Source organism: Herpailurus yagouaroundi, unplaced genomic scaffold (genome assembly GCF_014898765.1).
Source record: "Herpailurus yagouaroundi ecotype Mexico unplaced genomic scaffold, PumYag 28, whole genome shotgun sequence".
Classification (NCBI taxonomy): domain Eukaryota; kingdom Metazoa; phylum Chordata; class Mammalia; order Carnivora; family Felidae; genus Herpailurus; species Herpailurus yagouaroundi.
In genome coordinates this window covers 54,585,510-54,602,932 of record NW_024412376.1, presented here as the reverse complement: position 1 = coordinate 54,602,932, position 17,423 = coordinate 54,585,510, and the positions used below count along the sequence as shown (strand labels likewise).

At 39.0% G+C, this 17,423-nt stretch overlaps 1 protein-coding gene across 1 annotated transcript in view; it reads left to right on the top strand.

Moving 5' to 3' along the window:
- PCDH10 (protocadherin 10) overlaps window positions 1-15,069 on the top strand; it is a 62,172-nt gene extending 47,103 nt beyond the window's left edge. The window contains exon 5 of the mRNA XM_040473950.1: window positions 14,568-15,069. Within this exon, the coding sequence (XP_040329884.1) occupies window positions 14,568-14,635 (68 nt within the window). The 3' untranslated portion in view covers window positions 14,636-15,069. The remainder of the gene's footprint in view (window positions 1-14,567) is intronic.
- Window positions 15,070-17,423: the final 2,354 nt, after the last annotated feature.

Sequence of the window (17,423 nt, the reverse complement as noted above, 5' to 3'; positions counted from 1 at the left end):
TCAACTTCCACAGAAGTATTAATCCAGGTGCAGCACATTGGTGTTGGCCATAGCACTGATACCTTCTTGCTGAGCTTAAAGATAATCAAGGGCTGGGGCGCCTGGGTGGCTCAGTCGGTTGGGTGTCCCACTTCGGTTCAGGTCATGATCTCACAGTCTGTGAGTTCAAGCCCCGTGTCGGGCTCTGTGCTGATAGCTCAGAGCCCGGAACCTGCTTCAGATTCTGTCTGTCTCCCTCCCTCTCTCTCTGCCTCTCCCCTGCTCATGCTCTGTGTCTCTCTATCTCAAAAATAAATAAAAAAATTTTTTTAATTAAAAAAAAAAGATAATCAAGAGCTATCTTGTCCTTAAGAACTACCTTGGTCAGAAACGTCTAAAAATTTTTCTTGGGTAGCTATTGTTTTAGCATCAGATTCTACAATATCTTCAAGAATTAGGGAGAGGTTTCCCATCATATTCTCATTTACGTTTACTCCTGGCCAAGGAAGTATGGCCCTGCCAAAGGAAGCAAATCCTGAGTCACTAGTGGCTCCTGAGAGGTTCTTTCTAATTGGATGGTGTGAATTCAGGGGAGTCAATTCACGAAGTATCTTAGTTTGTGGAAAATTAGAGGCACAGTTGGATAACCCAAGAGGCATGGCCCAGTTAGGTACCAGCCATAACTAGGTATTCAGGTCCAAGAAGAATGAAAAGTATCATAGACAAAGCCAAAGCCAATTAGGGCACAAACCATTCCCATTAAGGAGGTTCTGTTAATGGATTCGTTTACAGAGATTAATGCATTTACCCCATTCAACCCAGGGGTCAACGAGGTTCTCACCACATTCAGAAAGTAAATCTCATTGTCTGAAATAAAAAGGCCTTGCAAAGATGGGTGCTGCTGAAGAGATCTCTTAGTGGGCAGATCTGATCCAGGTGTTCATGGCAATGTGGGAGTGGGATTGTACAAAGATTTACATAGGTATATGGGTCTAACTGCTTAAATACAGCTATAATTGGAGAAAAGGAAAAAAAAAAAAAAACAAAGCACTGGATATTCTGATCATAAAAGTGGAACTTGGTAAGAGACTTCCAAGATTGACGAGTTCACCCCCATTAGCATTGGTGTAGGAAATATGGATGGGGGTGTTGTGTATCTTTCCAGACCAATGTCAGAGTAAAGGAAAGAAAGAGAAGGAAAAAAAAAAAAAAGCTTTCATGTTCAGTTAAAGTATGAAATGTGGATCTGGTGTCCTGGGTGGAAGGAGCCTACACTCATGTCAGCTGCTTCTATTCTTCGTCAGTTTGATTTGGGGGTCTTCAGCGTCTGTACAGGCCAAGATGTCAGGTAAAGCCTTCTTTAGCTGTGAGATGTGTACCTTAGACTCAGTGTCTTCTAGATTTGCAGCAGTGTCAGTGGTCAAGAAGACTCAGTAATGTTCTTTCCCGTGGGGCTCAGGTTGATGTTTCCAGAATACCCAGTCACTAGGCTTCAGACAATGACCAACAAACAGAATCTTTTGAATTGAGATCTTGGATCCCAAGACTTGGAAGTCTTCTTTAATCTGTTGATACTTAGAAACGTTAAATAATGATCGTATATAAGACACTAAATAAGACATTATTGACATTTTTATTAATATATATTAATATAAGACATTAAATACTTTTGGTAACGAGTCATACTATCGTGACAACAAGGGATCAGCAGAAAGTTGTATACCCATAGACATTGGTCTACTGGTGACTATCTCATGTAGAGTTAGTTTGTTTCCCGAAAGGGATCTGAGAGCAGTCAGCAAGGCCAGAGGCAATACCTTAGGTCAATGGAGTCCAGTAGTTCCAACAAGTTTAGAGATTTTGAGTTTGAGGATCCCATTAGTTTTCTCGACCTTGCCTGATGACTGAGGATGATAGGGACAGCAATCATTCCAAGAAGCCTTCATTAAGGCTCGTATGATTTATCCAGTGAGGTGGGTGCCTCGATCACTGGAGATTGTGGAAGGTATGCCCCAAGTGGGAAACACAGTCTCTAATAATCTCTTTGCCATGGCGAGAGCATCAGCATTGTGGCGGGGGGGGGGGGGGCTCCAAACCATGTGGAAACATAAATAAAATGAGAAATACATATCAATAACCCATAATAAGTAGCAGTTGAATAAAGTTCAGCTGCCAGTGCTGAAAAGGACCAGAAGGATTAAGTCTGAGGCCTCTTGGGACAAAAATAGTTTTTCCAGTGTTACAGATCTGACAGGTTAGATGTTGGTAGTAAGCTGTTTTCTCAATTGTATAGAAGTTGCTATACCAATGTCTATTCATAATTTGAGTCCTCTTAAACGCACCATGGCAGATAAAGGAGTGCAAAAACCCAAAGTTGGGGTTTACCAGGGAGCCAGGATAAACTATCATCTTGGGTCTCCCATAGCCCCAAACTGTTTGATTTAAACCACTGTTTGCCTATCTTATTATTATTTATTATTTTTTTTTTTTCTGAATCAGGAACAGACAATTACCATGTGCCAAGAACATCAGGATGACAAAAAAGTCTGACAATGAGGGTTAATTTTTTGCCGAAGCAGAATAAAGTCCACCACCTGAGCCACAACTTTTAAGATTCTGTTGCTGCTGTCTGTGCAGGAAAGTCAGCTAGGGCATTTCCTTGAGATTCAGGTTCAGTCTTTTCAGTGTGGGCCTCAATATTGATGAGAGCAATTTCAGAAAGTAAAAGAATAGTTCATTTACTTCTCTGTTTTTGACTGGGGTCTCAGAGAGCATAAGAAAACCCCTTTGTTTCCATAACGTCCCTCAAAACATACTGGCTGTTAGTATAAATATTAACAGTTTGTCCTTCTGATAACTGACATGGTCTGGTGAGGGCCTGGGATCTGCTTGTTGGTCTGACTTCACTTGTTGGGAAATTCCCCCTTTCAAATAGTCCTTATTGGAAAGCAAGCAGCTGGCGAGCTTGGAAATGTCTTTCTTCATTTCTACAACATGACCTGTAAACATCAAGATTACATCAGGATTAGTTAAAGGGGTGCCCTGTAAATCTGCAGTACTTAGTATCTGCTCTATCAAATGGATTTTTTCACTGGTGGTTCTAACTGTAGACTTGTTGAACTTGTAATTTCTTAGCTCGGCAGACCCGGTTCTCTAGAGCTGTCCTCGGGTTGTTCAAAATTATTTTATTTTCCGCTTTTCTCTGTTAATCAATCGCAATTTTTATTTCCTTATTTTGAAAGCTAGGGTTTTAAACTTATCAAATAAAGCAGTTCATATTAATCTGTGACTAAATGTCTCAGAGGGAGCATTTCTATTTTAAAAGAAATGTATCAATCCATGTAAAAACTTCTATTGAGAATATTGTGTAATTGAAGACAGTTTTTGTTTTGTTTCATCTTACATATTTACTTTTCTTTGAGAGCAGTTGCTAATCATTGGGTCATTGCTCAACCAGTCTGCCTGGGCGTAAGAAACATTTAATGAATGTTGCAATTATCTAATTTGGAACACAGTCACCATCCTCTTTTTCCCTTTATCATTGTGAGTGACTCTTCTTTTAATCATGAAAAAAGCGAAGAAAACAAGCGTTGGTGTGGTGAATTGCATAAGCCTGAAACTGAATTGTATCCTCATAGTGTGAGAGTGTTTATATTCTTAGTTGTGTTTCCTAATTAACAATGGAGAGAATGGCCAACTTCAAGGTTTTCTGGCAATACATTTTTCTCAAAATTGATGTGTGTGTGTGTGTGTGTGTGTGTGTGTGTGTGTGTGTGATGGAGAGAGGTATTAAGCAACACAAAGGAGACTCATGGAGGAATACATGAAGGGAATCATCCTATATGCAAACACACACATTCTGTGCCCCTTTATTAATTAATATTTAGACTATCAGAAAACCTGGTTGATCTTCAACAAGCTACCATGGACTTTTCTGGTTTTATTTTTTTTTTGTTTTAATTTTTTTCTAATTTTTATTTATTTTTCGAGAGACAGAGAGAGAGAGAGAGGGAGAGAGAGAGACTATGAGCAAGGATGGGGCAAGAGAGAGGGAGACACAGAATCCAAAGCAGACTCCAGGCTCTGAACTGTCAGCACAGAGACCAATGTGGGGCTCAAACTCACGAACCTCGAGATCACGACTTGAGCCAAAGTCGGACACTCAACCGACTGAGCCACCCAGGCGCCCCTACCATGGGCTTTTCCACTGGTGGGCAATCAATAGTCAATTTCTTTTGACACTCTCTGATAAGAACCCTTATTTTATACTGGGCGACAAAGACCACAAAGAGACAACGCAATGTTTATAATAAAATGTACCAAGTAAAGTTGAATTAGAGAGAGAAAGTAAGAAATGTGAGGCCAAAAAGAAGGAAAGAGAATATAACCATTGTCTTCCTTCATTCTCCAGTAAGTTTTAAAAGACTGAGAAGCAGTTACGATTTTCAAAGTTCATGTGGTCATATACATATATAAGTTAAACCAAGGAGAAAAGTAATGAAAATAAAAGATGGTTGAGTATTTCTAGTTAAAATACAATAAAGAATGAGGTAAAGTGACCTGGTATACCCTAGAAAGGAGTAAAACACAGAAAGGATATATAAATTTTATTTTAAAATCTAACAATACCAAGCTATCTCATTGGGATGCCTCTGTAGATGCTTGCTTTGTGTGCCTTGTTTCTCTGACAAGGATGTATGGATTTACATGACAATGTGTGCAAATATTACTGGGTTCAAAGGTGTCTCAATCATCTTAAGAAAATGCATTTGCAATTGTACGGACCAGTACAGGGGAGAAACTGGAATACTGTGAACAGATCATGCAGAATCAGGTGACACTGGCATAACATTTCATAAAGCTACATGGCAAGTTTACAACACTGTGATTATTAGTCAAGAGTATTGCTGCTGAGGTGGGAAGAGTGTTTTCAATCGCACATCAGTTGGGTGAAGTGAACAAAGTATATTAGTATTTTTATTTAAAAAAAAATAACGTTTATTTTGAGAGAGAGAGACAGAGCATGAACGGGGGAGGGGCAGAGAGAGAGGGAGACACAGAATCGGAAACAGGCTCCAGGCTCCGAGCCATAAGCCCAGAGCCCGATGCGGGGCTCAAACTCAGGGACCGCGAGATCGTGACCTGAGTCGAAGTCGGAGGCTTAACTGACTGAGCCACCCAGGCACCCCTGTTAGTATTTTTAAAGTTTACATATGAAGCATAGTTTTAGTTTAAATGTAATACTTCCTTTGGCACTCTAGAAGAGTCTATTCCAGTATTAGATATAATAATAATGAAAAGATGAAAATAAATGCTGCACATAATGTAAAAGCATTACCAATTTAATGTTATGAGATGATTCATAACATTAAAAACAAGAAAAAAGGGGGGGGCAAGGGGGGCCAGTGGGTTAAGCGACTGACTCCTGATTTTGGTTCAGGTCATGATCCCAGCGTCATAAGATTAAGCTCCACCTCCGGCTCTGTGCTGAGCAGGGACCCTGCCTTAGATTCTCTCTCCCTGTGCCCCTTCCTTGTTCATGCAGCTCTCTCTCTCTCTCTCTCAAAATAAATTAAAAAAAAAAAAAAAAACAGAAAAAAAAAAGAAATTGGGATAACAGAGACTTATTGTAAATCTTTAGCTAAGAAGCAAGTGAGCACAATTAACTTTCAGTCTGGACTAGTAAAAATGGAAGAAGAAGGACACAACTGGGAGACATTTCAGAAAACAGATTATACTTGCTCCTTGACTGATGAAGGAGAGGGAGAAGTAACTATGACGGGGGTTTTGTGTGCACCTGAGTGGATCATGCTGTACTTAAATAAGGCAACATAAAAGAAAGAAAAAGCTTTGTGAGGAAGGTAATCTTATTTGTAGCAGGGTTTGCTAATTTCCTTTTATCATTCAATTTTTTGCTATGCTTGCTATCCAAGTGGAAATTGAACTGAGTTATATTTAAACATACCATAAAATTTTAGATTTTTATCCTTATATCAAAAGTAGTCTCTCTACTGTATTCTAGTTTATTCTCTATGTAGTAATATAACTAGAATCATTTAAATTATGTCTCTTGACCTGAATTTTTTCATTATGTTTATGTAGAAATAATTACATATGTAATATGTAATACATATGTAATATGTAAATTAGAAATATTTTTAAAGGTTTTCTTTTTTTCCCTTGTGCAACTTTGGCTAGTGTATATGCCAAAAGGGGTCTTGACTAATTTAAAAAGGCTGCAGATTAAGTCAAAAACCCTCTCACTCTTTTTGCGACACATGCATGATACTACATAATGAAGAGGAAGATACATAAATAAAAATAAAGTTATAAGAATCGCAAAATCTATTTATTTATATTTCCTTTCCATCTAAGTTCAACTAACATTTTCAGCAGATTTTTTTTTTTTAAATCAAAACACCTTCATGGTGCTTGACCTTTCTTCATCAACTACTATCAGCAATGAATGTTATTTTCTATGTTTTATTTCTTTTTAAGTGGGTCCCACAGAATAATAGGCTTTTAGTGCAGAGCAAGTCTTTGAAAATATTCTGGTCCTTAACCTACTTATGAAGAAAATGAGACCAATATAGACCAGATGATGGCAGAGCATAACCATGAACTTAACGCCTGAACCCTATCTCTTGACTGAATTCTTCACCTGTGCCAGGCTGCATTTCTAGTCCCTGTGTCTTCTTTTAACTTGAAATCCTAGAAGTAACTATATTTAAAAAATATAAAAATAAGTTATAACATCTAGAACTCCACTTCATATTTTTAAATTTCAATGCTCCCCCTATGCCACATGCTCATTTCTAAGGATGGTTCACATGTATAAGGCACTATGAAATGTGGCCTAAGAAACTAGACAGTTTTGACTGTCCTTTTATGGTTTATATTTAGAATAAAATGTTGTTTTAACATATGCATTTTTATTCCTCTTAACAACATGCTATGTTGGCAGTGAATAAGCAAAACTAAAGTCAAACAAATATGAGTACATCTCCCAGAGAAATCCCATATAGCAACTGCCGCTTCACCAAGAATAGGTCTGTATAACTGGACTTTATAAAATCATCGTCAACTAACTTCAACTAATTTAGTGAAATACTGAAAGAAAAAGAAGTTAGGTAAAGGGTGGTTTTAGTCATCCACTATTCACCCTGTTGGAGAGGGAGAGATTTCCATCCTAGGGTTATGGGGATGGAGAACATACAACATCTGACACTGGACAGACAGATGAAATTGACAATTTATGAGTCATGTATTTTCACAGGCTGGGGAAGAAGGATATCACACGAAACACAGGGCGACACTACCAGGGGCCGTGAGAGGAGGCTTTCTTTTGGTATCAAGAGGGAGGGATTCTCTCTGGTTCCTGCTGGAGGATGTGACCAGGGAGAATTCAGTGGAGCTAGCAGGGAAATGAAACCTCACTACTTAAGAATGAACTGGGCCTGGTCCCCCTGTCCAGCAGAGCTTCGGCTCTTTGGATCTCCCTTTCCAGAGGGGAATGAGGGAGGTAAGATTAGACCATTCAAGGCACTCTAAGATAGGCCAGATGTCAAGGCACCACATAATATTGAGCTTTAATTTTAGTCCTCATATCAAATTGACTCCCCGATGTCTTGACATCAATTTTTATCCTGGTGATGAACTGAGATTTCTAGGTAAGAGAAGTACCTCTCCAACACATGAAGTAGGCACTTGACCTGGAGGAAGAGGCAGTGTGATGAGAAAAAGAACTATTTTGAGTTGCTGCCTAAGCATTCCACAGTATGATAACCCTGCATAGACCCAGAGTCTGGACATTTAGATAAGGACCTGAGCTTAGGATTCCCATCAAAAGTTCCTGCTTTGCTTTTCCCAGGACACCTTTTAGAATAACCACTTAGAATCAAGCCAGTGAAAAGTTAGTGATCTCCACCCCAACCACCTTATAGGTGCTTACTACCCTGCTCTCTGTCTTCTTACTCATGGCCTGGGACAGGGGACTGCCCTTTCCCTGGCTCTTTGCCCCCCACCCTGAGATTTGTAACTACTAAACCTTGTGATTTTATTTCCTTTGTGTGAGTGTATTGAAACTGTGTTATTGATCAAAATAATCCTGGGTTTTACTTCCCCAAAGTGGGAGTTCAGATGCTAAGGGAGCTATCTGCCAAACTTGTATGGGTGACTTATGCCTCCTCATTCAGCAGATCATAAACTGCATTTTTTTAATTTAATACATCAGCTACGCCCCCCCCCCCCCAACACAGAGGGCCACATAGTGAGGTGACCTTTGAAAACATGAACTTTAGAGGTCTTCCCTTTATGACCAGTAAAGGAAATTAAGGAAGCTGGTGGCATTAGTACAGGGACTGCATGTCTCCATGGCACGTGGATTGAGACTAAACCATATCTGTGGCAATGACGGGGGGTTATTTGCTCTGTTTGGAATTCTTTGAAGGGGCCATTAGGTCTATAGAGGGCATGGAAGTTGTATTGAATGTCTTCTTCAAGAGTCCAACATTGTCTGTTTTGAGAAGTGAAATGAATGCCTTGGCCACTATCAATAATCTCTGAAATTCCAAAGGGGATGAAGAGTATACCGGCAAAGCCTTGAATTGTGGCTTTAGTACAGGTAGTGACATCTGTTACCTTGATTTATATTTTGGGTCTCTGTGAGACAAGCGGTTACCAGAGTGCTTTATCTCAAAAGAAGCAATTCTTATGTAATACACCAAGAGTTTATGAATATGCACGTATGGGGCCATTTTCTGGCCAGGGTATGTGGTGCTAAGATGACTACCTGATGTATGGCTGACCCTTAGATCCTGTTGTTTTACAAGGACATCCTGAATAAAGAATGAAACCCAGCAACATTCCACCAAGTTCCATCATATATGAGAAGAGTGGCAATATGGCCCATAAAGTATATAAACTCCCTTTAATTTTTCACTCAATTGCTCCAAAGGGGCTCTCCATGTGGCTAAAGGGTCTAGGAGAGGGTTGATCTCCTCTACCACCATGTCATGTGTCAAGGAACTGAGGAGAGGTGGGGCTACACCACCCTGCAGATGGGATATGTCAGAGGGTCAGATTTGACTCCAGCTTGTAGAACGGAAGGCTTGATAACTGTGCAAAGCTTGTGAGCCGTGAAAAGCATGGAGCATGTTAGCTCCACGACCCAAGGCATAATGGTTAGCTTGGTGTGGAGGAATAGATGTGCAGGGGCTGTGAGAGACTGTTTTCAGAAGAGCTCAGTGTGTGGCCAAGAACTACCACTCTAATGGTATATAGTGCAAGGCCAAGGAGAGCAGTTTCCTTTATCAGAAGTCCACAGGAAACTTACAACCTGGTGCAGACCTTCTGCATAGGGGAGGAGAAAAACCTGGCAGCCCAGCAACTCCTATAGACAGCTATTTCCTTTTCCAGGGTTAAGCGATGTTCCCAAGGTCAGGGTTCACCTCTAGTAAAATCCTCCTGTCTATGGTGCTAGTCATGCAGTCAAGCCCTATGATTAGAAAGTTAGCCCTTTGGCATGCTAGTAGCCAGCAGCACTAAGACAAGCCCAGGCACATTGTCTATGGACTTTTATATATTTTTTTTTAATTTTTAATGTTTATTTATTTTTGAAAGAGACAGAGCACAAACAGGGGAGGGGCAGAAAGTGAGGGAGACACAGAATCCAAAGCAGGCTCCAGGCTCTGAGCTATCAGCACAGACCCCAATGCCACAAACTGTGAGATCATGACCTGAGCCAAAGTCATATGCTTAACTAACTGAGCCACCCAGGCATCCCTGCTAGGGCCTTTTCATTGAGACGGCATTGTTTGGGGAGGAACTGGTACCCAATGCTCTTTCCCCTTCCCCTTCTTCTTCTTCTTCTTCTTCTTCTTCTTCTTCTTCTTCTTTTTTTTTTTTCCATCAGTGCCTGGTCCATGGGTTGCCAGACATGTATACCTACACTTGGAGATCAGGAAAATACTTGGGATAGTAGCACGGGAAACAGTAGCACAGGAAATGGGCAAGGTAGCTGCCATTGCCTGAACGACTCTTATTAAGTGACTTATTAAGTGACTTAGGTCCCATGATTAATCTTCTGTAGGGTAGTGATGTCCTTCTTTTCCACGAACCACATAATGAGCCATCCCTGGAATCCCTCTGATGGTGTGCAATCACAGTAATGTCCAGATGGCTGTCCAAGCAGCTAGTAATGATTCCCAAGTTAGATCCAGTGACCAGAGAGCTCTAGCTTATTCCTTGGTAAGTAGAGCTGAAGAACTAGAAGACCAGGTATGGTGCTGTGTTACCACTGCTTTTACAGGCAGAGGTCCTAGAGACACCTGCCAAATGTAGACTAAAACTGACAAAACATCATGCTGAGGTATAGGGAATTAACCACAATTCTCTTCTTTAGAACAAGAGCATTTTGGGGTGGAAAGGGAGGGAAATACCTGCTAAAGACAACACAGGGTCCAGTAGGCCGAAGTGCAAGTCCACCAGTAACAAGCAGTTTAGTCCCAGGCAGCCTTCCCTGTATCATGAAACCATTTAGTTATCCAAGAGCAGTTAATTCAAGCTGGCTGGGTCTCCTTGATCATTGTTGGATCATCTTGTTTAGGGTTGTTTAACTTGCCTCCTAATCACTCCATTGGTGAGGGGAAAATTTCTGCTCCAGATTAATGGAGTTGGAGACTATGTAGCACCTGACATAGGACAGAATAGAGCAACAGCAATTTGTTAATCTCATATAATCACAACCCTGGGGTGGAAGGTGGCAGGAAGGATCCTGCACAAGGCCTCACAGGGCTGCACTCAGGAACAGAGTGAACAACCAGGGGTCATGGAGGCAGGTCTTTGTAGCATCAAGAGGCTGAGGTGCTCCCTGATTCTGATGAGATAGGATAGGCTTTTTGAATTGGCTTGTTTTGCAAGTTAGTAGGGAACTGACACCCACCTTCACCTGAGCCCTTTGGCTGGTAGGGTTGTCCTGCTAGGGAATATTATCTTTGGGAGCAGAATGGAGAGAGAAACTTGGAGTTAGGTTATTTCAAGTCTTCCTGGTTATGCCAGATGTCAAGACAACACATATATTGGGCTTAATTTTGGTCATACTGCAAGAATGAACAGTAGGCTGTTTCAGAGGACCAAAATCCCTGAGACCCCTTGAAGGATGTAGGTCTCGGTCACTAGATTCAAACCAAATTTGTCAGATATTAAGCTTTGATTCTTCGAAAGGTTTTCTATATTGTTTTTTAAAGTAGAACATTTTCCAAAGTAAAACTAAACTAAACTTTTTATGAACATAGGTCCCCCACCTCCTATGGGATTCTTATGGGAGGGTCTCTTTGTCATCAAGTTCTGAAATTTCATAATATCATGTAATTTGATGTGGATCTGTTTCCATCTGAATTGCAGACACTTATTAAGTTTCTTCAATATTTAAACCCAAGCCTTTCAAGTTTTGGATTTTTTTTTTTTAATTATTGCTTTCATCATTTCTTCCATTTTTTTCATCTTTTTTATCCTTTATTATTTGAATATAGAACCTCCTTTACTGACCTACCAATATTCTTCATGTTTTCTTTCCTACTTTGTACAGTTTTTTAATCTACTTTGTCAGTAATTTTCTTATGTTTATCTTCCAACCTTCTATTGAGCTTTTAACTTCATTATTTTATTATTATTTTAAGTATAAAAGTTCTTCATGTTTTCCCAAAATTCTTTTCTAAGGTATTTTGAACTCTTTTCATGTATTCAATATTTTCTCTTATTCATCTGAAAATAGTGATGATAGTTTATATTGCATTTCATTTTTCCTGAATAATATCTCTTTCCAGGAATTATGGTAGGGGTTTTTTGCAGATGTCTGGTGACATTTACATTTACACTTAGCTGTGTACCCATAATTAAGAACAGTACTCTAGGGGCTCCTGGGTGGCTCAGTCTGTTGAGCTTCTGGTGATAATTTCACAGTCCTTGGGTTTGAGCCCCCCATGGGGCTTTCTGCCGTCAGCACAGAGCCCGCTTCAGATCCTTTGTCTCCCTCTCTCTCTGCCCCTCCCCTGCTCTCACTCACTCTCTTTCTCAAAAATAAATAAACTTAAAAAAAAAAAAGAGCGGGAAGATAAGTTACAAACAGAGAGGGAGGCAAAACATAAGAGACTCTTAAATACAGAGAACAAACTGAGGGTGATGGGTGTTGGGGGAGAAAGGAAAGTGGTTGACGGGCATTGAGGAGGGCACTTGTTGGGATGAGCACTGGGTGTTGTACATAAGTGATGATTCACGGGAATCTACTCCTGAAGCCAAGACTATGCTGTATGTTAGCTAACTTGACAATAAATTATTAAAATAAAACAGTATTCAAAATTGCTGAAGGTAAAACTGTTTTGTGTGGAAAGCTTGTTGAATATGTTTGTCTATAGGGTGATCTTGCTGGATCATTTAGTTAAGGAAACCCCAGTGTAAATATGTTCAGTATATTTTTCTTCTTAGGCTAGAGATATTCAGGGAAGTATTTTTGGGTCTTCTGCCTGGGCACATGCATTCTGAAAGTTAACTGGGGAAAGATGTCCGGAATACTCAAAATCCTAAGTTTTCTGGGTATGATGATCTCACATTAAACTGTACCTGCTGTCTTCTGATGTAGGCACCTCTGTTTTAACCTCCTTCGAGAATAAATCTCCTGTCTTCTAACCAGAGGGGATAATTGATCACCTACTTATGCACAGTGGATGAGGGAAACCTGGGAGTCTAATTGCCTCTCAATGACATTTTTGATCCTTCTTTTTATTTTTATATTCACTCCCACTTCAGAACTAATTTGTTCTATTAATTCCTGAGACTTTGGAATATTCTGTGGGATAAATCAGATTTTTTTTCTTTAAACTTTTAACTTTCAGCTCAAAATTAAACATTTTCAAAACTAGCAAGTCGATAACGTTTTGGTGGTCCACTTCCAAACTTCCAAAATATTGTTACGGTTGTTTTCTCACTGTTGTTGTTGGTGGTGGGTGTTTTGTTTTTTGTCTTTTAATTGTTCTTGTAGATTTTTCCATATAAAATATTCTTTTCGTTTCTGTGAAGTTTTATATATAAAACGTTAAGTTTCGTGCATGAATTCATCCCCTCTCTCTTTTCAACTGGAACCTTAAAAATAAGCTTTGCACATAATAGCAAAGTCTTAAACAGAAAGTGATGAAGAAATCTGCTCTTAGATTATTAAGAGATGGTGTAATTCTTGCTGGAAGTACATATTTATTGGTTGCTAGGATTATATAGATTTGCTTTACATTTGGTCACATTTAAATTAATATTTAAAAGTTTTTTAATGTTTATTTATTTTTGAGGGAGAGAGAGAGTGAGAGTGGGGAGGGGCAGAGAGAGAGGGAGACACAGACTCCAAAGCAGGCTCCAGCTCTGAGCTGTCAGCACAGAGCTCAACGTGAGGTTCGAACTCATGAACCATGAGAACATTATCTGAGTCGAAGTCAGACGCTTGACCGATTGGGTTAATTCATAATTTAAATGTAAGATATAAATAACGCTCCCATTACATGTCAATAAATGAGATTATAAACTATGATATGGAATTTCTATTTTCCCAAACGTGACTATTACAATAACTTAGTTTTCACTTTTGGCTTGTAACAACTTTATCATTATCTCGAGATCTAACAAAATTTTAGATCAATAATGTTAAAGTTAAACGTGTCCTATGTGTCGTTGTATGTAACAGAACAGTCGACTGTCTTTAAGGTTACAGTTACATATGAAAAAAATAACTGGAAACCTCATAGTGCTTTTCTCTTATTACGTTGGTTTATTCACCATATTATTCTACTTTGAATAGTGCCTGAAATTAGTGTCCAAATCGTATCAGGCAACTTGCGAGCTTTAGTACTTGAGGTCAATGTAATTACACTGTGCATGACAGAAACTAGGCCATTTGGGTATTGCCTTTGCCACCAGCAATTGACACCTGAGTGTTAATGAGCCGGTAATGAAGAGCTGGCACAGACAGGAGCATTTTACTGTTTGGGACTAGGATAACCATATGCTCCACAACTTCGGTGCTAAGTATTTCGCTAGCTCCAGAATTCACAGAATTTTGTTTGGGAGGTTTTTTAAAAAAATTTTCCTTATGCTATGATAAAAAAAAAAAAAAAGGGTCACTTTAAAGATTGAAGCAACTGTACTTGTGATTTTCAAGTTATGAAACATTTGAAAACTACTAAGATCATATTTGGAGAGCAAATATTTGGAAAAAATAAATTCGTGTAGTCACATTTACTTTCAGGTTAAAACCATACTCACAGGACTTCTATTTTGAAAAGTCTTTCGTAATATAAAAAAGTGCCCAAAGTTACTTCACATGGATGTATATGCACAGGGTAGGCAGCCCCTGGAATGGCCCATCGTGATTTCCATATCCTGGTATTGAACGCTTGAGTACCCCCCTTCCCTTGAAGCTTGCTGAGATACGGAGCCCACTTCTATGAAACAGAATGTGGTCCTGATGTTACGTTATGAAAAGGTTATGTTTTCCATCTTGGGAAGCTTCTTATACACGTTCTCATTCTCTCTTGGATTGCTTGCAGAGATCTGGAGGCAGCTCTGTGGTGAGACCCACGCGGCGCGAGATCAAGGCCTCTCAACAAACACATGAGTGAGCCCTGAAGCAGACTCCCTTGCCCAGGCGGCATCTTCGAAGGAGACCAGAGCTTCTGCCAACATCTGGAGTGCAGTCCCAGAAGAGACCTTAGTCAGAGACACCCAGTTAAAGTGCACTAAGAGTTTTGAATCATACGAATTTGAATTTGGAATATATTGTTATGCGGCAATAGATAACTAATACAATATGGAAGTGAGAATCCTGTTGTCTGCCACAGCAATATGAATTCTTGATGTTTTCTGATGTGATGTGTATAATCGAACAATATGTGTAATGTACATGCATCGTTTCTTTGCCTTCCTCTCCAATTTTCTGCTCTCCTTTCTTCCTCTTCTCCTCCCTACCTCACACAAAAGTCCCCATCACTTTCTTGATTAAACTTCTATTGGCTTAAAAAAAAAATAAAACTGTTCTCATCAGATGAAAAATATATTAACTTTTGTGAATTTTAGTTGTGGGAATTACTTCTAATTTTCTTCTTTGAAAGAGTTTGCTTTTCCATCGAACCCTCTGTAGGACACAGAGCCTTTTATATGCAGATTGATATAATTATGCTTTGAAATAGCTTTGAATTCCCTGTAGCTTAAACTGAGAACATGAAAGGCCAAATGTTATATCGAACTGAAGGATATAAAAGTGCACGTACATCAATCCAAAATGAGATATAGAAATGAACAGCTCTTTACACAGTGATGTCAGTTTTTGACAGATTATTGAAGGATCTTTATAACTGCCAAGACTGCTTTGGGTAGCATGAAAACTCTGCCTGGGGATAGTCTTATCAGTTTGTATTTTTTATTCTCTCAATACCAAAAGGTGAGTAGATGTTAAGTGAAACAAGAGAAATACTCTCTGACAAAAGCTTTAACTCTCTTCCCCAAAGATGACATCTGGCCCCACATGGTAAAACATAGTGTGATGCGATGATGGAATCATCCACCCAATCTGTCACACTAGAGATGGCAGCCTAGATGAGGAGGTTACATTTTCGGAAGTCGACAGAAAACCCACTTGGCAATCTTCACCTCCGTAGAGATCCAGTGACAGACAAGGGTCTCTTCTGCACAGGAAGGGAGTTTATTGTGCCAGTGACAGACACATCAAAAGGATTTAAAGCGCCCACACTCTTCCTTACAGCTAGCAGGAAGATAAAAGCATAAAGGGAAACCAGTGCATTTTCTATGTTCCAAACCTGAAAATCAACACTATGTTTATTTACGAGGAGAATCTAAAAACCCTAACTTTATGTTGAAAGAGTACGCACTGCTCATTTTTAATATCCCAACCGCTTTGTGTTAAGTAAAATACATCTTAGAAGTGTTCTTTGGATCAGTCATGAATAAAGATTTTTTTTTCTGTTTAAAGGGCACATTCTCTCTTGAAATTATAATCCAAACAGAAGAATGAAATATTCATCTCATCTGGTTTTGTCAGTAAAGGGAAATATGTCTTAAAATTGAAGATGAAAATCGCCTAAACTCTGGTGTTTCTAGCTTGTGCAGAGATACTAAGTAAGTATAATTGAGATCAGAACAAGAGGGGGGCAAAACTTTGGACAAAATAGATGCTTTGATACTAATACTGATTCAAGCAGAATTGAGTAGATGATGAATAGAGTATTTATGCATTCAATACAGCTAGGGAATTGTACTGTGTTTGGCATTTTGCAAAGCTTACCACTTATTAATCTGCAAAATATATATGAAAGGAAATGATAACTCAAGCAGTAGTTGAGAAAAACATAATCATTAATTAGCTTTGGCGCTATAATTTAAAAATATATATATATATGTGTATATATATATATATAACATGTAACTTAATGTATATACTTAATGTATATATTAGATTAGTACCACTCTTAACTTTGATACTGTAGAAAATACACAGTGTGTAAGGAGCAGCAGGATACCTCTGAAATTATTTCCAACTGGATTCTGCTAGGTCTACTGCTGAAAATCATGTGACCTAGGTAAATTTCTGAAGTTAATCTGGAGACTCAAATCAGTTCTCATATCTAAATTAAGGTCATGAATCAAAGTTGAGTTGGGAATAATTTAAGAAAAAAACAATCCCGGGGTGCCTGGGTGGCTCAGTCCGTTAGGCGTCTTACTTCGGCTCAGGTTATGATCTCGCGGTTTGTGAGTTCAAGCCCCACATCAGGCTCTGTGGTGACAGCTCAGAGCCTGGAGCCTGCTTCGGATTCTGTGTCTCCCTCTCTCTCTGCTCCTCTTCCGCTCCCTCAATCTCTCTCTCCTTCCCTCTCTCTCTGTCTCTCTCAAAAATAAAAATAAAAATAAACACTATTTTTTTTAAAGAAGAAAACAATCTTCATTTTCTAGAGAGAATCTTTTATGATCAGGGTGGGGGGCATACTCATTCCATAAATTCATGTGAAACTCCTTGCTCAGTGGAAGTTCTGGGTTAGCATAAAAAAACAAACTAAAAAACTCTGTCAATCCCGTGAAGGACCTACTAAAATGGTTCTAGTTATTAGTGATGGAGAATAGTTATATTCTAAGTTATATTGGTGGGTGTTACAAATAATCTTTTCTTGATAAACTATCGCTACCATGAATTTTTTTACAATTCCAAGTTGTTGCACAAACCAAGGTCAACCTATAGGGCTCACATTAAAGTCAAAACTATGATGCCTTTAAAGTTATAATGAAAACTAGTATTTCTTAAATATTCCATCTGTGACAAGTACTGTGCTATTCATCACAATATTTATATGAAAAAATGATATTTTTAATCAATTTACAGATGATGAAACTATGAG